The following is a 23,957-nucleotide window of genomic DNA, read 5'->3' as shown; positions in this document are numbered from 1 at the left end:
TAAACAGTAATCCAATTTATAAAAAAAAAAAAGTGGGAGCTTTAATATAAAAGCAAGGGTGATGCATTCACAGTTTTCTGCAGCAAAACTCAGTGTATGTTATAAAACAGGGAACTTGTGTTACCCTCCACAGTAATTTAAACAGACAAAACAACGTGGTGTTTTGTAGGAAAGGTATACAATAGCATTTTAAAAACAAACAAGAAATTAAATGTGAGGTTTGACAAACACTATTAAAATTATGACATTGCAAGAGGGTTAAGATTAGGAATTCAAGCATAAAAAAAAAATAAAAAAAAATCTTACTATAGTAATTCTGTCTTTTTATGATTTTCTTTTCCCCTGAAGCAGCAACACAATTTACTTCTCCTCAGTTTGTGTGGGATCTGCTGTATACATAAAGCTAAGCAGGGAGACGAGGCTCCGTCATCGCAGATCCTGAGCCAAAGTCACTCTGAAGTGTACATGCAGAGCAAGAGAACGCACACAATTCTTATTAAAAAAAGGTATATTTAGTTTAAAGCCAGTAGTGCAACACAGACCCCGTGAGGCATTTTACCCATGCAGGAAGCGGCCCATCTACCGTGGAATGCTTTTAATTCTCTATGTTTATTTCTAATAGAGAGAAAAAAAAAAGATCTGGGAACAAAAAACCATTGAATCATAGGAGAAACAAAAACACAAATATTAAAATAACAAAAAAGTAGTCATTTTTTTTTAAATGCCTCCAGCCACCATGACTGAGGCAGGGGTGAGATGGTAGCGGAGATGCCACAGGCCCAGACATGGCTACAAAGGGGAATGAATCTTGCTGCATTCAAGCAATGTAGGAGCGCAGTAACCAATGCAGATAATAGAAAGGATTAGGAAGGGATGGTCCCTGCCAGTCCCTTTTTTGATTCAAAGGTGGTGGCTTTCCTCTTGGGACTCTCACATCAAAGGGCTAAGCTTTATTGCACCTGGTCTCTGTAACCATTTATGGGTCAGCCTCAGAATGATGCCAACAGCATTTGATTTTCTGTTTTATATCCCCTTGGGTTTTACTTCATGTAGAACCCACATCCTCATCCCAAAGCCCTAGAGTCACTGGCAGCGCAAACACTGCAGGTGCCAAGCTCACGCAACTTCTTCCCCACAGGATTCTGGGAGTTCACTTGTGGTGTCGCTGAGAGTGGTTCTTCCGTTTCCTCTTAAAAAAGCAGCAGCACCTGCCACAGAAAACAAAAACAACAAGTAGGGCTCAGATACTGACAACTATTCCATTCAACAATGTTAACCACGGATGCAGAAGATATGTATGGATGAACAGAACTTGCATGGATGGGTCTTTTTATGCAGATGAAAATGTACTTAGAAAATACCAGCCACGTATCACGACATTTAACAAGTAACAGCCGGAAGAGACTAGAAAAAGATATAATTAAAGAAAAAGTACTAAGTGACAGGAAACGACAGACAGATCTCATCTGTTCAAAAGGAGGTCACAGTGCTTCAAAGCCAATTCATTTTCATTTGACCGATAAATAAATAAATAAATATATATATATATATAAATTACATATTTTACTTATAAGCTTTGCACCTCAGCTGTAAAGAATATCATGCATGCTGGTCGATTTTTGCAATTCCTACAGCTACTATGACACTGAATATTTTGTTCTGCACGCTACCTACTTATGACGAAAAAAACGAACTACTATATACAAGCCACATCTTTGTATTTAGTATACGAGTTACATTAACACAAGCCAGAAATAAAGATGAAAAAGGTATTTAAAAGTGATACGATGATTGATTGGGAAATGTTATACTTGGCTCGAAGGCTGGCAGCAAATACAAGCAAAGAGTTAAGACATTATACATTTTAGGCATTTTTTCCAAAGTTATGCTGCCACCAACATATATCACGTGTCACCTAAACAGAAAAAAAAAAAAAAGACATTTACAGAGCACAATCTATTCAACGCTAGGCAATTGTTTTATATTATGCAGCCACATGAGCACCTATGCAAACGATACTCGCAGGTATGCAAATAGTGATATTAGAGGGAATAGATATATTCCCAGCTCACTCTACAGCAAACAGTGAGCATACCATACACATTCTTGCGCATGTTCAGTGTAACTCCCATCCTGGTCAATGGAAGTTGATACCACTGACCAGGAGTGCAACAAAGCAGGTGCATTAGTATGCTTCCTGCTTACACCTGCCAGGCAGCCAGGCAGGCAGTCACACACGAATGCAGTGTCAGTTTCATACTCATAGGTAAACAATGCCTGCATTTATTTGCATAAAGTACTGGAGTCCAACAACACAGCAACGCCATACACTGACAGTCTGACACACACTTCTCTAACACCATACACTGCAACCTCCACACACCCTTATTGTAACCCTGTATTCTGACACCCACACACCAACTCATTTTAACCAGAGATAGGCACGGATATCTTCACGATTGCTGAACTCCGCAAAGGAGCAATTTTTCAGTTTAACACAATACTGAAGAGTCCCCCTGGATAGAATGTATATATATCACAAATTACACACGTATACATTGCACCTACAAATGCCTGCCCATACACACACGTTTACCCTTAGAGCCACATGCGTACGTACCCTAACATACAAAATGCTTCCACAACACACACACACTCTTATCTGTATTCTTACAGACCTCCGTTACAATGCTCCCTCGCAGTGCTTGCTGCCTCAGGGCTGAGCGCCCTCATAACTGGGTGCTCAGCATCAGTTGCCAGGGAGTGCTTAAGCAGAGTTCTGTAGGAACCACTCTCCTTTTGTTCCGGTTAGAGAGAGATCCATGATCTCCCCAACTGATCCTGTTCCTCTCCGCCTCTGGAGAGAGCCAACAGGGTGGCGGCCAACCCCACTCCCTAGAACTCACCTTCATTGCGTGGAGCTGCGTGGTACCAAGACTTATCCTGCATGGGTGACGCCCACTCCCTGATTAAGGCACCCCAGGCCTGCCCTGGGGCCAAGTAAAACGGTGATACAATGACACAGTTGCTCCACTCAAACCGCTCATTAAACAGTAATATGGCTCATCATAAGTGCTCTTTGTTGTTAAACTACAGACAAGTTTGGTATACCATTTACCTCAAAGTGTTGAAGTACCATATTTACTCGATTATAAGACGACCCCCCTAAAATTGTTATATTAATTTAGAAGAAAAAAGAAAAGGCCTGAATATAAGACTACACTATAAGAAAAGTTTTACTAGTAAATATTAATTCACGTGTATATAATTTTTTCATATTTAATAAAAAACTAGGTGTAGGTGTTTCATAAAAAAAAAAAACCTGTAAAATGTATTTCCTTTTGCCACTCTGCCGCAGTTATGCCTTATACCCACCTATATGCCACTCTGCCCTCCCCTTAGACTTGCCAATGCATCCCCAGATTTGTCCCCCCCTGCTTCAGACTCCCTGGTGTCTAGTGGGGCAGCTGGTGAACAACTGCTCGATGCGCATAGACAACCTCTGCTGTTACCCGGCACTTCTGGGCAGCAGCGGAAGTTGTCTACTTGCATTGTGGAGACGTCCACCGGCTGCCATACAGGAGGATCCAGGTCCCCTGCAGCGCTGCGGTGGATCCGGATCTTGGTTTTATAGTCAGACCTCTATTTGAGGTCGGATTATAAAACAGCCTTGAATATAAGACGCGGGGTAATTTTCAGAACATTTGCACGGGGGAGAAAAAAAAAAAAGTATTGTATTCGAGCTAACGGTAATTAGCAGATAGATACACACTAACAGAATGGGAGAAGACGATTGTGTGTGCAAGTTCACAAAGCTGCTTGATACATTGTGTGTAAATGTATCAAAGACATTCATGGGATCCTTCAATATAGTACATTTATGTGAACACTTTGTAACCAAAATAAAATTTTACATACACACACACGCTACACTAAAAAAGTATACAGCCTAAGGTACATACATATAGGGTATATAACAGTAACTTGAGTGCTTTTAAGAGTTACGGCAAAAAGACAAAGAATTATGTGGTTCCAACAGCCTTCCAGAGGTCACAAATTTAAAATTGAAGGACAGAGAAGCTCCCCTCTCAAAAGCAAAAACACTTTTGGATTATCCTAAAAACACCATACTACAAGCGGAAGAGTTTACACTCAAACAACCCTTCACTTGGAGGACACTTCCTATAAATAACATAGCCCCACAATAGGTTAAAATGTTTTTGGCCAATATTAATGAAATAAATGCTTAACCACTATTTCTTCTCCACGTGAACATCATTTTGGTTGGACGAGAAGACATGATTTCTAGCTCACCATGTTAAGGACAGCCAATTCCACAGCACTGGTCATTACAATTACTCCACCAAGGGCATCAACTACCTAGATATAGATTGGTGGCCAGCAGCAGCTATACAAACATCCCAAACTATTTCACAAAAATTAACGCAACTGAAGACAGATCTGACAAGTGAAAACAAGGCTTGTGTTAATATATAGATATATAAAGCGCAAGCGACTGTAATGTACAGTTGTTGATGAAGATGGACATGGCATTCTGTGCACCTCTCCCCCTATACTGCTGGTAAGTAAGAGTCCCGACCCTTAAGACCTCTCCAGTATTTGGCTAACCAGAAGACTATCTCGTGAGAGGTGTCCCAAGTGCCTAATTAGGAGGGGTCCTCTCCCTGGTGTATGTTCAGCAGAGAGAGAGACTCACCACAAGTTGAGCATTTTCACGCAGCTACAGTGTGTTAAAAAGACAGAGAGAGAGAAAGAAAGAAATATTAATACACCAAGAGACACGAGGAAGAGGATGGGGGATGTAGCCATGCAGACAACATGCCTTGCTGGTTGTAAGTGGGAAATATATCAGGGTTAAGAAAGGTTGGGTCTTTCCAGACACACTCAGGCTGAACCACACTTCACCAAAAAATAGAAAACCCAAGTGGACAAAGAAGTCTATCCAATAAAAAAAAATAATTTCTGGTCTATTTCAGACATTTTTAAAAGCCAGGCTACAGGAGGTACATTACCAGATTTTCTTTTATTATGGCTAGGCTTTGCTATGTTTATTTTCTGGCCCATAACACTACATTTAAAGCAGGATTGGTCAACAAGCAGAATTGCACCAACTGATTAAATAGAACTCCTGTAAAGCCTGACTAGCAAAGAAAAGGGTGGGCATAACGATGTTGGCTATATAATAATCTAAAGCCAAAAGCTGGATGTCTTATCAAAAACAAAACTATATAACCTTCATATTGACAACATAGGGCCTCTGACATATGGCGGCAAGGCTAAAAGTATTATCAGCATTTATCTCGCTGCGTGCAGTGTCAGAGGTACTATAAATATCAACGAGTGGCTGGCAGATTAAAAGATTCTAGCTCAGAACGGTACTATGCGGTTATCCCAGCAGTTTAATATCAAGGTGAATAATAATTAAGCCCTATAAAGTAAGGGTCTATGGCTACAACTGGTAAGAAATGTAAATACAATCTATATAACTGTTCAAGCATATTTTTTCTATGCCACAGATAGAAAATATAAATCTGCATCAGATTCCATGAGATCAACAACAACTGCTACATCAGGTATTTCCAAGTGTATTTGAGCTAATCATGATTTGTGATTACCCTATTTATAAACCATTCGTAACATTTATAAATTATAATTGACAATCTACCTGTCCAAAACACTAAGTAGCAGATTATGCACCAAATGCTGACCTTTAAGTAACTGAAGAGTAACCTAGACATGTTATCTTATTTACAGTAAAGTAAGAAAAACAGACTAATACAATCCATAAAAATAAAAAAACTAAACCCCAAAAGCAAGTGTCAACAAGAGTCGTTATTGAGGCACAGGTCAATAAGCTTGCCGTGGTTTGGTGGACTGCATCACTATCTGACACGGATCTGTGCCAAGTATACTTGGGAGTCTCACCGAGGGAGCCTAAGCGACCGCATGCATAAGCGGCTGCATTTCAAGAGGTGGTTGTAAATGGGTGTAGGTGTTCAAGACACAAGGTGGTAAATATGGGACAAATGAGGAACAACGTAAAGGATAACTAAGTGAGACGTGCAAGGGTGAGAGTTGCTCTTGGAACAGAAGGGGCACATACTTAGCTTCCTCCACAACCTCCACCTCGGCCTGCGCTGTGATTGGTGCGTTGGAGTGACCACCCGTTTGGTCATCAGCATTCAGCTGCCCATTTGTTGAACTCATCACCTGAGACATCAAAGACCAAATCAGTTAGGAGGTAGACAGGCAACAGTCTTAAACATTGACTTAGATTATTTATTATATGCATATATTCCAAGTTTACATTTAGGAAATAGTTTGCTACCGTGAGGCGCTCAAACCAGCCGATCTACAAATCACTCAATCTTTGCAGATTGTAGACTGCAATACTTTCTATTAGCAGCCTGGATGTCGACTGTAGCACACGGACTATCTTCCTTAAAACGTCGTCTTAAAATCTGATATATTAGAGGTTTCTCAAGGTTGTTGTACGAGTTGTGTGCGTTGTCCCTACCGGGAACTTTAATTTTTAATTTTAGAAAAAACTATTGCCGGTGCCGAGCAGTAGTCAGTATGCATATTGCTTGAATCAAAACAGACTGATACCGAATGTTCTTGGTTGAGAACATACCAATACAACTTTAAATACTTCCCAGACATAAAAAGGCTGAGAATCAACCTTAAAGGCAATTGGGGTTCTGGTTTGAGAAGCAATACCATATGGGGATGAAACCAACAACCAGAGACAATATTGACTATAGCTTATATAAATTAACACTTCTGGATATGAAGAGTGTGATAACCCAAAGCCAGGGTGGGACCAACATTCTTTAGTGACATGTGCACCGGACAAAAGGGGCTACCCAATGATGATGTAGGGCATGATCCAACATACAGGAACATGTACACTGCTATGGCAAATATCTAATTAAATGCAGAAATACTAATATAATTTGCAATTGTACTGGATCATTGTCTTATGTGGCACAAAGGATCCTACTACAGTGCATTTGTCTTTTTAGCCATATTCAGGTGGCTTATATAGGAAATTGTGAACCTTGAAACCACGCATGATAAGATTAATACCCCTTAATTAAACGTTTAGTCAAACCCGATTCCTTTTATTGGGCCAACATAGAAAAGGATGCACACTTACACAAGCTTTTGGAGCCCCAAAGGTCTCTTTACATGAAAAGTTATCTGCAGGACAGACCTCTGGGGTCCGGAAAGCTCATGTAACTCTATTCTTTTTATTCTGCCAACTCAGAAAGATGTAAACATTTCTTCTTGGGCCAACATATCCAATATTGTCTTAGATTAAAAAAAACACAAGTGTCCATCCATACACTTCATAATAACTGGTTGGTATTAATACTAAAGTTACAAGGGGTATTTGGGAACTATCTTTGTTCTAGCTCAAAAAGTCTATAACACTATTCCACAAGTGCAAAAAACATCCTCATGTTGAGTATCTAATACCTGCACAGATCCCCCATGCCGGTCAGATGCCAGGTGAGGTGCCAAGTAAGCGGGGTGAGCCTGTCGGCTGGCTTGTAATTCCCATGCTCCTCGGCGGTCTGTGGCGCCCGTCTGCGCAGAGGCGTTAGGAAGCATGCGTTTGCGAGATGAGGTAGGAGAGGTAGGTATTGGATGGAAAAGGGGTTCAGCCAGGCCAAAGCAATGGAAACAGATCACTGTGTTAGTGGGTAGAAAGCCAAGCTGTGGCTGCGTGCTGCTAGCATAGCCTTGCAATCAGCCCTCCCAGCAGCGCTGGATGCAACATGTGCAAAAATATAGCAGCCAGACATGAGAGGGCTGAGAAAAGCAAATCAAGTATATAAATGCAATATAAACCATAGTGATGTGCATTCCGTTAACAGAAAAAAAAAAAAGCATCAGTTGGGTAATAGTAACATTTGGAATTCACACTGAAAACCTTATGAAGGGCCTTAAAAGACAGGTAACCCTGACAGTAAAAAAGATCTCAAAATATCTGACTAGCAAGATCAAAGGCTGGAAATAATTAGTAGATCTTACAGCAAATGTGCTTATTTTCAGTGCTGTCCAAATTATAATAAAATCTACAAATCCGGCATATGACAAACAAATCTAAAGGCTTGCTTTTTAACTTCAGATATTTGTATTTTAAAAGCCTTGATTGTGAAAGACAAGAGTCCAACACCAACAAGGATTATGTTAGGGTTCCCCCCTTAAACAGTATGTGTTGTGGTGTTAGGGTCCCAAAATGTTTGCCCACTACCACCACACTGATGCTTTTCTGGGGATCAAGAAATAATTTAGGATACCCACTGAGTAACTGGAAAGATTATGATGTCTGTTGAATACTTAATCTTAGAAAAACAATGCAAAATGAAAAAAAAAAAAAAGTCCTTTGCTACCAAATGGCCGGACTATAAGATCTTCCTATTTGGCAACAAAAGGGGGTTAATGATAGACAAAGCAGAAATGACCAAGAGATATGAAGCACCAACAACCATCTATCCAGAAGTTACAAATATATGCTATATACATAACAGGCTCTAGAGGCTTTTATAGGAATTTGCATATATGAAAAATGGAGTAACCTCATACCCCATTTGTTGATGTCCAGTAACAGCTTTAGGGAATGCCCATGCGGCATTGCTCATCCATGTAGAAATCCCACAGCATAAATAAACCACTATCACAAATAAAACTTGACAAATCAGGTCCAAGACCATTCCCTTTAATTAGAAGTAACCAATCGTAGCCAAAGGTAACAATTACAAACATCCTGGAGAGATGTCGTCAACTTGTACATGGGATTATACCAGGATTTCTACGCAAGGTAAGGGACCTATTTTTTTACCTCTAAAGTGAGAGCTTGCATCAGTTATGCAGCATGATCACTACATTGACAGGCACATTGTGTAAAAACACGTTACTGGACTATGGCTAGATAGTTTCACCTCTACCCAGCGGGGTAGCAGCTTTACTGTATGTTTATTTAAAAATTTGATTATATTTTTAAAAAGGAGCCTGAACTGAATATTTTTCTGTTTCCCCTTGACAAATATGGATAGATGTCTGTCAGCACATTCACATATTGTCTATTTCCTTCATCAATACTACCGTGATGATATATTGAAAAAAAAGGAGCAACTCATCATTATAGTCTGGTGTTTAGGGTTCCAATTGAATGAGCACCACACAGGGGTCTTAGATCCCTCTGCACGTTTGGACAAAGAACTAACCTGGTTTCTTAGTGGCTGTGTTTGTGACGGTCTCTCTCTGTGGACATGGCTATCCCTGGTTATCGCTGAGGTCCCAGAATCAACATGGACGGATCCAACAGGGGTAGGCTGGGGAACGAAAAAATAAAATCCATAAGATTAAAGGTTCCTGCTTCTGCCCTAGATGGAAAAGGATAGGTAACGAAAAGGCTGACTGTATATTGGAAATGTTATATAGTGTTTAACCCTAGCTTACTCACAATTGGCCTGCCAACCCAGTCATAAACATAGTCAAATGTGTATCCCTTCCGTTCAAAGAGTTCCGAAAAAAGTGTTCGCAGATAGTCGTAGTCTGGCTTTTCAAAGAAATCCAATCTTCTTACGTATCTCAAGTAAGTAGCCATCTCCTCTGCAGAAAAAGGAGAGCGGAAAAGTGAGACCCATGTGCGCGTTAACATAAATGTAGTGAAAACAAGAAGCATACCTCTTGGTAGTTTTAGCAAATGCCAACGTAGGGAAAAACGTAGGTGTAAGTGACATATAAAGATATACTTGCACATACAAATACACTGCAAATATTGTAAATATGTGAAAAGGTCACAGAGGCAAAGATATGAGCAACTGAAGGAAGATTATGACCAGGAGCACAAAGCCCAATCAGATAGAACCATTTTTCTCACCTGGGAAGTTTTCACAGAGAACCTCAACTGGAGTGTTCCGTTTTGTGTCGCCAATCTTTTGATAACGCTCCTTCAACGTGTCTGCCTGCGAAACAACCAAAGGTAGAATAACAGTAAGGCAAACATGCAATATATATGGTTTGGCATCTACTCAGACAAGTAACCGCATTATGAATGCTTGCAGAACCGCAGCTTTGTACAGAAGGACATTGAACTACACACACATACAGAAGTATACCTTAAGGCCTTGCCATGGAAGACTACCTCGCAGGAAATACATAAACATGTGTCCCAGGGCCTCCAAGTCATCTCTCCGGCTTTGCTCTAAACAAAACAAATATCAGTTAATTTATTTGTATCATCCCGTCTTAAAATCATGTCATAGGAGACCTATGGGATATCATGCCATTACAAGGTTAAACTATTAAACCAAAAAAGGTATATTTCCCTTATATGAAATTCCTCCCCACCAACTGAAATCTATGGATTTCATAAACCCATATGTAGCTCATATGGGTATTTTTGGTTTAACAGCTCTGTCCTTCAACAAGAACGTAATATAGAACCCAAACGTACATAAAAAGTGGTCTACATTATACATGGATATGTTGGTTTTACGTAAAAAAATAATGAAGCCCATCAGAAAATGACTTATTCTGGATTTACATCAGTCAATGAAGACTTAGAAGTAAGATTCTGCGGTTAAAGGTTACAGATTAACATGGCGATCACATCTTTACTGATCCTCTGCACGGTGGGGCATTATAAGCAGAAGCCTCTGGTGAACAGAACATATGAGAAGGAGGATGGGCTAATGATAGAGTGAATCATTATTACAGCACCAATACAATAACAATTTACATAACAGTTTCCATAGAAATGTTCCGGTTATGCAATTCTCTATGCGCCACAAAAACAGAACAGCGAGAATATAGTATAACAAGAGGTTTAACAATAACAAGAGTACTGAATGTCGCATGGAACGCAGCCTGATATTACCAGCAAATACACACTAAGTAAACCAAGCCTTATGTTCTTTCAGAAGCCCCAGTTTTCTAGTAAAAACCGAGAACGCATGCGGAGAGAGGAACACACGGATTATTTACTAAAGGCCATGTTTAGCTAACAAGGAAGGAAGCAGCTCAGGGTATGGTTTAACTCACGCCGAGAAATACCCATAAAGTCATTTTATTCTGTGCATCTTACCACCGCAGCTAAACAAAGCTATGTTGAAACTCAATTTACTGCAGCTGTGACAGTTTCTAGGGTGAAAAGAAGTAGTCATACAATTTTGTAGGAAATTCCATAGAGCTGTGTACATTCCAGACTAAGGTCATGTATGGGCCAAACACTGGCTCAATTAAAAATACTCATATAGTTTTGTCTTATTTGCCAGTGCAACAGTTTTGGGGGGTGGCAGCAGCCTGTGGCAGGACCAGCATTATGTAATCAATTTCCTGGGCCGACGCTCACGTCCTTCTCCCCAGCCTTCCCAAAGCTTCCTGAACAAATCACCAACATAGCAGGTGAGAAATAATCATGCAGATTAGATACAGATTAAAATAAGCAGTGTAACCATTAGTTTTACTTGGTACATGAAACCGTAAAATGCAGGTTCTGGAAAAAGTGAAATATCTGCATGATCATTTCTCCCAATATTATTATTATTACTTTGTAATTAACTCCCAGCCTTGAGATCAAGAGCTAAGGGAAAGAGTTTAGGAAAGAGCTGTGTAGATTCTAGCACAACTTGTTGCAGAACTCAGCTGCCCGAACAGTGACACAAGTGCAGGATATTTTGCATTTAACTATGCGGTGGGCAAAGGGACCTAACTACATCTGTAAACTATTACGCAAGGCGATATGTCTTGTCAAGCGAGGTTTAAAAATGTATGTGCCATCATGGTGGCAAGGAGTGGCAGCCTGTGACAAAGCTGCAGAGGGGTTCCTAGAAACAAAATCAGATTGTTTACACAAATCAGATGAGAGCAACAAGGCACTTGTCAAGCTCCCCATTGGTCTACTCCACACTGATGGAGTCCACGTGATCTCATACGATGCTTGGCATTTTAGTTCTACAGAGCTCTATTTTAAATCTTGGTCCCAAGAGACAAAGGATTTCAAAGTGTAATTAGAAAACCCATTATGCGCTGCTGGTTGCTCCTCAGATGGGGGCATTTGAGCCCAGCATTCTATAACTCCGCAGAATTTATGAGGGATTAAGTGGTTTAAACATAAAAATAGAATTGTCAGTTAAAGTTGAATCATACTTTATAGAAGACACAGACATGTATCACCTGTTTCCTGTTACAGAAAGTGTCATATTAACGGTCACATAACTGTACAACAAAACAGGAGACGCCAAACCATATTAGGAGCAATTCATGTTTTAGAGAAAAATTTTAGGGACTTTTAATTAAAATGTTTTGCACCAAGTAAATTGGCATTAGTACTGTGAATACAGAACAATTCTAATTAATTTGCTGAGATGTCTTAATCCATGATCACATATGAGCCCCAACTAGCACTAAACCATAGTGGTTTCTTCTAGGATTCACCCTCACTCCTTGTAACATATCAGGGAAAAGCAAATAAAAGGGAACATTTCAAACCTTTCCCCAGGTGAGTATTAATGGACATGTATCTGGCCGTTCCAGTCAGGCTCTTGTGTTCGCGGTAAGGTATGTGCTTTTTGGTTTCTGGGTCAATGTATTCCTTGGCCAACCCAAAGTCTATAATATGGATGACATGCTCCTTCTTGTTGCCTTGGCGGCCGATCAGGAAGTTTTCTGGCTTGACATCCCGGTATATGAGGTTCTTGGAGTGTACATATTCCATCCTTGAAATCTAAAAAGAAAAAAAAAAAAGAAAAAAATTACTGGATCATTAGAATTACTTAATTCCATATTTCAAAATAAAGCACTCAATTGCAGACTGCTCTTTCCTGTTTAATGACAATTTGAACAGTTTACATGCAAAGTAATAATCATTAGCAAGTAATTGCTGGAGTGGTTATTGGAGTAATTAAACAAAAAATACAGTGTGCTAAAACACAAAAGTAAAAGAAAACAAAACAAAACACTATTAGTTCCTATGGTGACAATGGCTCAAGCTGCCCCAGAATCACTTAATAACCTTGATTGTTTCCTGCTATAAGAATGAATTTTAAACATTGCAATAAATTTATATGTTAATTTTTTTTTTTATCAGCATCTCAGATGTCTGCCTATAATACTGTGGTCGCAGCTACGTACAGACAAAAATATTATTGGGTGGTTTGGAACAGAATTTGGTGGCAGATAACGGCAACATGGACCATCTAGTCTGCTCATCAAGCACCATTACAATCATCTTTCCTGTAACACTTTACAAAGAGTGTGCACGGTATGTGAGAATCTACAGATTTTACAAAGATGCATTTTTATAAACTAAAAAGAGGGGCTTGTGGTCAGATGGGATACATCTTTTTTTTTTAAATCATACTTATAATTTTATGCATGCCAATACAGATAAAAAAAACATTGCAGTAAATAAAAGCAAGATAATTGAGATATAGATATATATATATATATATATATAGATATATATATATATAGATATATATATATATATATATATATATATATACACACCTTCAAGAGAGGGAGACGTTGATAAACTGATCAGTTCTGGATCCCAAAAGTACAACCATTGTTCCCATGATGGAACTTTCCTTTAATATATATTATATATATATATATATATATATATATATATATATATATATATATATATATATTCTTATTGGTGGCAGAGCATTGTGGGTAAGAAATACAACATTGTTTTGCTGACAAAAGAGCAGTGTAACAATAGTTTGCAGCACTCAGGAAACACTGCTTTCTACCTTCCATTTAAAACAATGAAATAAGACGTGGCAAACTCTACTCACCAGCTGAATAGCAATCATCAGCACAGTCTTCAAGGTGAAAGTCCGGTCACAAAGGTCAAACAAGTCTTCCAAACTTGGGCCCAGAAGCTCCAGTACCATGGCATTGTACTTTCCACATGGTCCAAAGTAGAAGACCTGAGGAAGCCCGTCAGCTGTAACAAGACAATGCATAAAAGGTCAACAGGAAGAATTACATGATGCATCAGCAGTTTTTAACGAGAAAGCAAGTAAAGAATACCTGGTGAAGACCTGCCATACTTTTATATCATTTTATTATTGGCTTACGGTGGTAAGGAATACATAACATTTGTCACAAACAAACACATAAGCAGCAATTTTATCATTTGTTTTACACAAATCCTCACCTACTCATAATCTACTATTTGAGAAGCTAGTTCCCATGAGCTGGAAGCATCTCGGAGATTGGAACATGGTACTCTATTGCATTACATGTGACAAAGCCTAAATATTAATGCCGAAAATGGTCCTTTACGCAAGCCATGTACTGTTGCAAAAACAGCAAAATGTGCCTATTTGGGACAATATTCGGGCCTCACATATGGCATCTCTGACGACAAATCGGGCTACTACCATGAACGTCTGGCTAGGAAAGGTGACACTGAATATAAATCACCAGGGGAAAAGAGGAACTAAGGGACAAACATGCAAAACCTGATGTAAGTTGTCTTGCTCTTCTGCCTAAAGAAGGCAAAAAAAACTACTTGGCACACATTGCTAAACACACTACAAAGATATACAAATTAACCACATAAAACATGAGTGGGAGTCAAAACTGCAATGTTGCCTTTGAGGATTACCAAAGATCTGACTGAGTTGCGACTATTGGATGGAAACTGTAATTAAAAACAGTAAGCAACACCACAAAGCATCTATGTCTAACCACAGGAACATTGTGAACAGATAAGAAAGCTGCAGACAAGGGAAAGAGTATTGGGCACTAACGTGGCCATTACTGCATTCTTCTTACAGCCCAGCCACCATAAGTAGTCTTGCAGCCACAATGTAACCACGTGTTAAGAATGACTGGCATTGTGAAAGCATTAAAGATAACATATTGCATAATTGGCTTTAAAAAAAACAAGCTGGGCTGAATGAAACTTAGATTATAACCTAGTACATGGTTAGTTTTCCCATTAATATCCAAGCTCCTATATATAGCAGAATAGTAGTGTGTGTGCTAATGTGCCATGGTACCCTCTTTGAAAACTGGGGTCTATACAAGATGAAAGTGTTACAGGACAAGAGTATACTGGGTGAGCGGCAGACACTTAATATGACGGGTTTAATAGTCCCATTGAAAACTTTTTTCCATGGTTTGGGCCATTACACATGAGGCTTGAATCGTGTCTAGAGAATGTGACCGAAAAAAGAAATGCCAAAAGGCACGCTGTGCTGGTGGGAGTCTCCAAAAACACTATGGGACAACCACTAGGTGGCGCTTATTTACACCATTTGATAAATGGAGAAATATCAAGAGTCTGAAATCACTGAAAAATAAAGCAATAAAACACTGTTGACTAAGAAAAGCACCAAACTACGTATGAAAAAATAATTCACATCCGGAGATACATGCAGCTCATTATGCAGACAAATAGGATTCTTTATTTCCTTGTACCCATTATGTTTAAGTGATTAATCAAGTATTTAGTATGTGCAATAGTGTATTAGAAACCTTAGTACAAGTTCCGATTACAATCCGTAGCCATTTTCTCCGACTCCAGGACAGCATTTAAACAGTGCAAGAAACTTTGTATCTGGAAAGAATAGAACTACGCAGAATAAGCATACCTGTGTTCCCAAGTTGCTTGTAAAACCGGTATTCCAGGTGAAGCTGTGGAGCTCGAGATTTGATTGGTTCCTAAACAAAAGCAAACATTATCATTTTACTTTTAAAGCTTTCACAAGTTAGACAGCACTTGTTAGAATACATGAGGTATGGTAAACCGACAAGGGGGGGGGTTCGAACAAAACGGGAGAGCGGCTCGCAATCTTACATGGGTAGGCTTAAATGTATTAAAGCTTTTTTTTTTTTTAAATCCATGTTGGGAGGGTTAAGAGTAAATCACAAGTCAAAGGGATTTTAAGACCTGGTGATATGCTTTAACATGCAATGATGGTTGCCTCAGTGCCCCCTTAGACCGTATGCAACATTTATTTAAAGGGACAGCAAGCAAGGATAAGCTCCTTTAAAAGCCAAGCGGTCCCTTGAAAGCAACAGGTATCGGGTAAACCACAGTCCACTGTAAAGCACTGCGGAATATGATGGTGCTATATAAATCTATAACTTTGAAATAACATGTCAATTTAAATATTCACTACATTGATAATGACGAAGAGAATGTACTGCGGGATCAATGTCTTCACAAAGCAGCGAGACCAAGTGGTTGAACAAGCATGTTATGCGTTTAAAGGTCAGATGATGTATAAAAGAAAACGCGAGGAGTTAAAGAAGTACAATATTGAATAAAGGAGAGGGTGGAGTACTTAAGCTCACAAAAAAAAAAAAAAAAAAAAAAGCCCCGATAATCTCAATGGTGTTCCAATTCATCAGTTCCTAAAGATAAACCATGCAACGCAACGACTGCATGTCTGTAGAATCACAAAGCTAATGGATTGTGGCGACATCTACATATTTCATGTTGGTTATGTACAGACATGGAGGCTTCAAAAATAAGAACAAAAAATACATTGAGATAAGGTGGCGTTGCCTCATTGTATTCATCCTGCCAACATTGTGCTACTTAGAAATTCACACTGAACTTGTTAAGATAGCTAGCAGGAGGAATTCTACCAGAAAAAAAGTGTTAACTAAGCTCGGTGATGCGAGGACAAAGCGGAAGGGGGTAAGAAAAGTAAATGCAGGTCGCTTCTGGCCTTTTTTTTATTTTTTTATTAATAATGTAAAAAACACAGGGTACAATGGGCATAGAGCTAATTAAAAGGGTTTGTGTCTAATGCAGGTAATTATATACTACAAACATATCTATCCTAAAATCATAGCTATAACATGAAGCTATGTGTGTTACATTCTTAAACATGCATGACAGAACCTACCAGATTTATCATATTACATCCCATACGTACGTGTTTGAACTCATATACAGAAGACAAGGCGACATTATTTTAACAGGTGTTGCAAAGGTAGTTCTAATATAGCCTTATTGATCAATCAGCCCCTCTCCATTATACAAGATATCACACAAATGACAATTACATTGGCTATGGGCAGCTATTTTGCTTCAGTAGACCACAGCTCTGTTTTATCATCATTTCAAAATATCAATTTTAAAATTTACGCACATCTACGCTGTGATCTCTCACCATACATAACATACTGCTGAAAATGAGCAAAACAGAAGGGAATATTGTGTTAACGACACATTCCAGCTTTGTTTTTGATCAAATTCCCATAGCAACATATGTGCATTTATGTGTCTGTGGAATCAGCAAACCTAAGCAGCCCACGTAATAACAGGGAGGAGGTTTTCTATATCATATAGACACACACTATGAACGGAGGAAGAACATGCTAATTTACAGCTTGTTATCTTCCTAAATGAGCCACAAACTTGTAGCGTTTTCAATTTGTTTTACTGTGGCTGGTGACCGGGAGAGGAAGAGGAGAAAACATGTACAAGGTCAGGTAAACAAAGCAGAGCGTAAATGACTTCCTGGCTGCATATTCCTATATGGCTGACTGGCATTGTGCACACGGGTGGGGTTTCCTCCGGCCAGAAGAACGCTGTTCGGAGCGTTGTTATGCCTGCATGTGTTGAGGATGCCCTCAATGCAGACGCTGAGACCGCCATGATTACTTCATACCAAGTGAAGGGTAATGCAGAACAAAACGTTGCATTGGTATGAAGCTTTTGATGATAGAGATGGCCAATAAAAGCAGATTTCCCCCGCGATCATGTTTCACGTATACAAAACTCCCGAGGGGCTTCCGAGCCTCTCGCCCTAACACATCCTGCGTGAAGATGTGGCCGTGTGGAGGAAGTTGACAGGACAGACACATAAGCAGGAAGAGGAAGGAAACATGTTCGCATGTCAGGAAGAAGCAGATAAAGTCCTGCGGACGGAGGCAGTAACACTCACCAGTTTAATTGCCACATACTCATTGGTGTAAAGATTCTTCCCTAAAAGGAAAAAGAAAAAAAAAAAACCACCGGGTTACAATACCGAGTAAAAATAGTCATATATATTACATACATTAATATTCACACAATTACTAATACTCACATTTTTTTGTGAATTACCAATTACAAAGATTTGATATTATGTTTTTTTACCTTTTCCTCAAAATATAAAATTATGACAAAGGCATTTTTTCCATTAAATTATCAACCATCTAAACAGCACTTACATCAGAACATACGTAATAGATTGGAACAATAATTACTTGTACGACATAATGTTATTTTGCGTTTACAGGTTTTTCCGTGCTTTTCTTCTCGGTTTTCTTTGATGTGCCTATTGCATGCATGGTATTAAGGCAGCGTGTAAACGCAGACCATTTAGAGATCCGATGCGCCGTTCGGATCGCACGGTAATCACTGAAACCCTAAATCTATCGCAGGAATTCAGCCCTCGAGGTAAGGGTTTAAAACCCTTTGGCACAGGCATGAAAAGAATACAAAGCATGTGAAGGACATGAAAATGAAAGTTCAGATAAAGGATTCTACCTACAGATTGGTTTGCTAACTAAGATGCACAAGGGGGGGGGGGGGGGGTGTTCTCTTGCCACCTCCATGCTGTATGTAGTTGCAACTCTGCCCAATTTTAATCCAAATGTCAAACCCTGAGATATTGTATCTTTAAAACAAAGATTAAAGATCGGTGATGATAAATACATTCCCGCAGGAAAAGATTCATCTCCTTAGATGTGTATTATGAGAAAGAGAAGGAAAAGCCTGCAATTTAATTCTCCAATGAGTCATTACCTGAGGGAAGGGAGTAGGAGTAAGCAATGATTACAAGACGCATGTACCATGATCGGGAGTGCCTAAGGGGCTGGCACCTGGATTTGTGCGCTCTCTCTATAAATGGAAACACTTGAGAAAATGGGAAAAGCGAATGAAAGTATGGAAAATGAAGCCTTGTACATGTCGGTAGCAGATGCCTGCATTAACCAATAATCTGCCCTGTGAATGTATGTTCATATTTAGCGTAGGCTATTTCCTCTTATTGAATGTAGATTGGGACTGAATATGTGGGACTCCAAAGACCACAAACAATTGAGTATTGGAGGTAAACCGAGGAAGTGTGTGTGGGGGGGGCGTGATAGGGACAACAGGATGAATTAGGGAACAGCCCAAATCGCTGTGTTTTGGGATCTTGAGTGACTGTTTAATAGTAATTATTAAAATATAGTAATAGTATGTTTATTATGAAGAGCTATGTTTGTTCAGGTTATTGCGTTATTTTACATATTTACTATTTCACATACGAATAAACGTTTTAACTAAAAATAAAAAATGAGGGGAAGCACTGTGCTCTTGCTGCCAGAGAGGTGGCAATATAGCATATTTAATGCTATGAGTGTGAGGGGCACATTTCTCCCCCCGTGGGGGGCTGGGACAATTTTTTGGTATATTTACATTTAAGGTCACAAGCTTAGAAACTGTGTACATTTTACCTATGGAAACCTATATTTTTTCCAGGACAACTAAGCTATTCATAAACACTATATATTACAAATTATAGAAGCAAAAAAAAACAAAACCTCAAAAACTTATTTTTTTCCAGAACCAAATCAAATCATGAAAGTGACAAAAAAAAAAAAAAGAAAAAATCTTCATAGTTTAGCCAATAGATGTGGATATATATTTATGCAGATTGCAAACGCATCCCACATAGGGGACAGTAAACAATAAGGAGTTTAGGTTAAATATGATAATTGCTAGTCCAAAATTCAATTATCTTACGTCAGAGACACAAACCACTTTCCATCCGTGTGCTACTTTATTAGTGCCAGTTTACCCCAATTCCTGATTTTCCGCTTTTATAACAATTTTAATATAACAAAATCTACATTTGCTACATGTATTTGGGCTAGGCATTATTCTAGCAGGGTCTCCGAGTCCTTACACTGCCTGTAGCAAAAATAATAGATGGCTCGGTCTTAATCACCCAACAGGACACTGAAACTATGGTGTATGGTGTTAGTGTAGGAAACAGCAACCAAAATATCACCGCACATGCCGATATTAGAGACTTCCTCCCTTTACTCATATTTTTTTTCTTACTTATTGAATATCCATGAACCAAAAAGTAGTATACACTATATGAAATGCGCCACAAAATTAAATAAATCCATAGGACCACCCCTTAAAAATGTATTTGGAAAAAAAATGGATGTTTGCGACCTGAAACTGTCCCCCGGGCCAGAAACTATGAGAACAGCAGATACCAGCACTGCACGTCACTTCCGTTCGAACATAAAGCAAGATAAAAACGAAGGGTATATTTAAAACAAAGGTCAACCCTAACTGGAAAATTAAATGGCATCCAATCTGGGAGATCACGCCGATTACCCTGGGGGGGTCGATAGCATTTTGTCACTGAACACAACCCAGTGCCTCGGAAAAAGTGGCAAATTGAGCAAAAGAGACTACGATACAGGAACACATTCTTAAGAATAGTAAAGATAAAGCTTTCGACTCCCCTCCTAAAATTACTATTTGTATTTTAACATTCAACATCACTGCAGATAAAGACTTAAGGTTTATGACCCATTTATAATATATTCATATTCTGCAGTGCTGTACAATGGGTAGATATTGTTATTACTTAGACACAAAAAGTGAGGCGGGCCCTGCTCAAATGAGATTACGATTTCTAAAGTGCTTCTAATGTCTTTTTTTTAATCTTCCTTTGAAGCTATTTACAGTACATCCCCATGTAGTTGATGCAGGGACCAACACGGGTGTGCCTGAACTCTCATTTTTATACATATACACACACACACACACATTATATATATACATATATATATACAAATATATAAATTAAATACTGTTTGAACTAGATGCCAGGATATAATAAGAGCATTGGAGACAAAAAAAAAAAAAAAAAAAAAAAAAAAAAAAAAAGGATTCTTTTGGCTGTATGGAAGAGGTACAGAATTTAAGGTTTTACTCTTTGTCTGCAACAGAAAAGAACAAAAGTAGCACCCGTGTCTGCCAACCATCTGTGTCCCTGTCTATTTTCTGCAGCTCTGATTCTTGCCTTGCCTCTTTTTGTTCTGCTGCTCCCTGCTATGTACTCCTGGCCCCCTGGAGTGCTTCCACAACCGGGCAGAGCCTTGGCGCACAAGACGATGACATCACGCCTGACTGGGGGAATGGGCTGTGGCTCTGTCTCTTTGCACCAAGAGGCCAGAACAATGCAAAAGGATTCACGTGCAGAAAGGTTTCCTTTTCTCCATTGATTTGTCTGCATTATTACGGCCTCTGAGTACTTCCTCAAAAAGGCGGAGCCTCAGCCCTTGGGATGCCCGGAATCGGGGGAGTGTCTGCATGGAGGCTCCGCCCTGTTGTGGAAGAAGCAGACACGAAGAACAAGAGGGGCTGAGAAATAGGACATGGGGTACAGGTAAGGGGTTATGAAGGGAAGACATTGAGACCTTGAGAGAGCGTGAATGAGGGTGAGTGACAACAAACTTCATTTCCAAATCTGAAAAAGCTCTCTGAAGTTTGTCTGAAATGAACGGGTAGGAAAACAACGAAAATAAATATTTGCTGGGAACGTTCTTTATGGTCCATGTGCACAAGTCTAGGGTTTGCCAATGTATTATATAAGCTCTACATATGTGGAACTCTGCAGAGAAACTCCCCACAACTGCTTGGGAAACTTATTAGACAGGCTGCTACAGTGTATGCTTTCAGTCACCAATAGATTCAAGGGGAAATGGAGTTGAATATGCAAGAACTATTATATCAGTAACATAATACAGTGTAATACCTTCAGAATACATAAAACACATCAAGTTATTTCATCCACTCCTAAAGAGCAAAAACTTAACACCTTCCAAAAAAACTAACATGTTAGAGATATCAGTTAACTACATGACTAGCGAGACTTTTATAGACCGTTAGTCTCATTTTAGGTTTATAGGTTATGGCATACATTCAGTGACTCCTAATCAAAGGTGTGGCTATGTAAATATGCTTATACTTTGCAGAAAGTGAAATCAGAATGAAATCAGGATTAATAGAGCATCACTATAAATGCAGCCATCAAAAATGTATTCACATAGCACAATTTTTTATTTGACTGTGGTTATCCATGGTATGGTATGGTTTAACTTCTAAGAGTGAATGAAACCTCAGTTATCGGTATTAACTATTTCAATGCCTGCAGGGCAAGGCAAGGTCTTTCCTAACCCGTAAGACATTCTACTTCCACTGAAACGATAGTTAACCCTTGGGGACCAGAAATAATGAGTGATAACATGGATAATATTTTCCCCAGAAGAGGCAGCACCAAAGTGATCACACATTAGATTTCTACATTAGCCTGGTGTTTTGGATCATCACACTGGCAAGATAGAAGTTAACGTTTCCTGCAGCGCTTTACCCGTTGCTAATTACACGATTGGTTCCGATAGGGAAGGATATAAAATCCGAGACCTACACAGATGTCAGATCTGGAATCTCTAATTCACAACCCAGGCTCACCGGGTAATGCAAAATACCTCTTACAGCATCATCATTCATCACACAGCAGCGGCCATACCACTTCTGGTACGAAGACATATGACTTGCTTTCACAGTATCAAAATTTAAAAGGGGAGTATATTTTTCTCCTTGGCCATAAAATACATTGCTGCATACGATGATGTAGGACAGGTAATTTGATGACCTCAGCTTAAACACCACAGCGTTACCATAGACACTATAATACATTAATAGGCAGGAGTCTAAAAACAATATCCACAATTTAGATTAAAATATACATATTGTATATATTCTATAAACTGTGTGTGGTCCCGGGCTGGAAACTCAGGACAGAGACATTTCCCTCTGCCAAAACAATGAAGTACGCGGCTGTCCATTCTTGGTTGAGCGGCTCATTTTTGTTTTGGATGAAAACAATGAAATTTTGTTGAAAATATATAAAATAACAAAATTAAATAATTGCTCACTGGTTGTAGCACATGCTGTTCCTGTACAGAAGGTTAGACAATTGGTTCTGATAGGAGAAGCACTGCATTTTATCTGTCGGTCATGGATTTTATATCACTCTCCTATAAAAATCATTACTCTGCTCAAATATTTTAACTGAGGTTTCTGGCCCTTATGCTATATTCACAGTACCCAAGAATGGCAAAAAGGTGACAATTAACCAGAGAGCTACACTAAATTGTAATAGCTGAAAGAAATCGTGTCCTACCATATACTTTATCACACACGCACATGGCGTGCCGTGCATCATCAACCAAGTACTTAATTTAAGAATGGAAAAATACATTGCTAAAGCCATTTCCATGTAACCAATTATAACAGAGAGCATCTTACCTAGCCGTAGCTCCCCAAAATTCCCACATCCGATCTTCTTCCCCACCCGGAAGTTGGGTCCCACCATGAGGACCCCAGAGGAAGTGGTAGAGCTGGATGGGCGGGAACTATGACCAGTCCGCACAGGCATAGCTTTAGCCGCTCGTTGCCTATCATCCTTCTCCCTGTTGCTATGGTCCATGTTCCTATACCATAAGAGCTAGATCCAGGGATCCCTGCGCAAGCTAGGGAGTTCCCAATGCGCACACGCCACAAAAATAACGGGTGGTAGAAAAATATCCAGCCGAGTATCCTCAGGGGCCGGAGGAACAGATCACATCACCGCGCAGATTTAACACAGGAAAGTCTCAGAGCGACTCAGCAACTCCATAACAAAGGAATCCCATTGTATATTCACAGACGTGCCTATGAAAAGAGGAAAGGATAAAGTTAATTGAAGAACAGGTCAAGTTACTGCTGAACATTGACAGAACTCATGCCCCGTGACAGGTGCACTGCAAACTCAGAGGGGAAATATGTTGAAAGACCACTGCTTACAAGACAAGCTCGGAAGCCAAATTAGTAGCAATAA

The 23,957-nt window shown here is 39.3% G+C and overlaps 1 protein-coding gene across 1 annotated transcript; it reads right to left on the bottom strand.

The window, feature by feature from the left end:
* Positions 1–1,150: 1,150 nt before the first annotated feature.
* CSNK1G1 (casein kinase 1 gamma 1) lies at positions 1,151–23,567 on the bottom strand. The gene is made up of 12 exons (XM_089488358.1): positions 23,387–23,567; positions 17,964–18,004; positions 15,654–15,723; positions 13,845–13,996; positions 12,529–12,763; positions 10,155–10,240; positions 9,917–10,001; positions 9,497–9,645; positions 9,258–9,365; positions 7,504–7,614; positions 6,125–6,231; positions 1,151–1,208 (listed from the first exon to the last, which is right to left on the bottom strand). The coding sequence occupies exons 1-12, from the start codon at positions 23,565–23,567 to the stop codon at positions 1,151–1,153; spliced, it is 1,383 nt and encodes a 460-aa protein (XP_089344484.1).
* Between the last annotated feature and the right edge of the window lie 390 nt (positions 23,568–23,957).

Source organism: Sceloporus occidentalis, unplaced genomic scaffold (assembly GCF_023333645.1).
Source record: "Sceloporus occidentalis isolate IW3139 unplaced genomic scaffold, rSceOcc1.0.p SCAF_37, whole genome shotgun sequence".
Taxonomy (NCBI): Eukaryota; Metazoa; Chordata; class Lepidosauria; order Squamata; family Phrynosomatidae; genus Sceloporus; species Sceloporus occidentalis.
The sequence above is the reverse complement of the archived record's forward strand: the minus strand, read 5'-3'. Positions and strand labels throughout refer to the sequence as shown.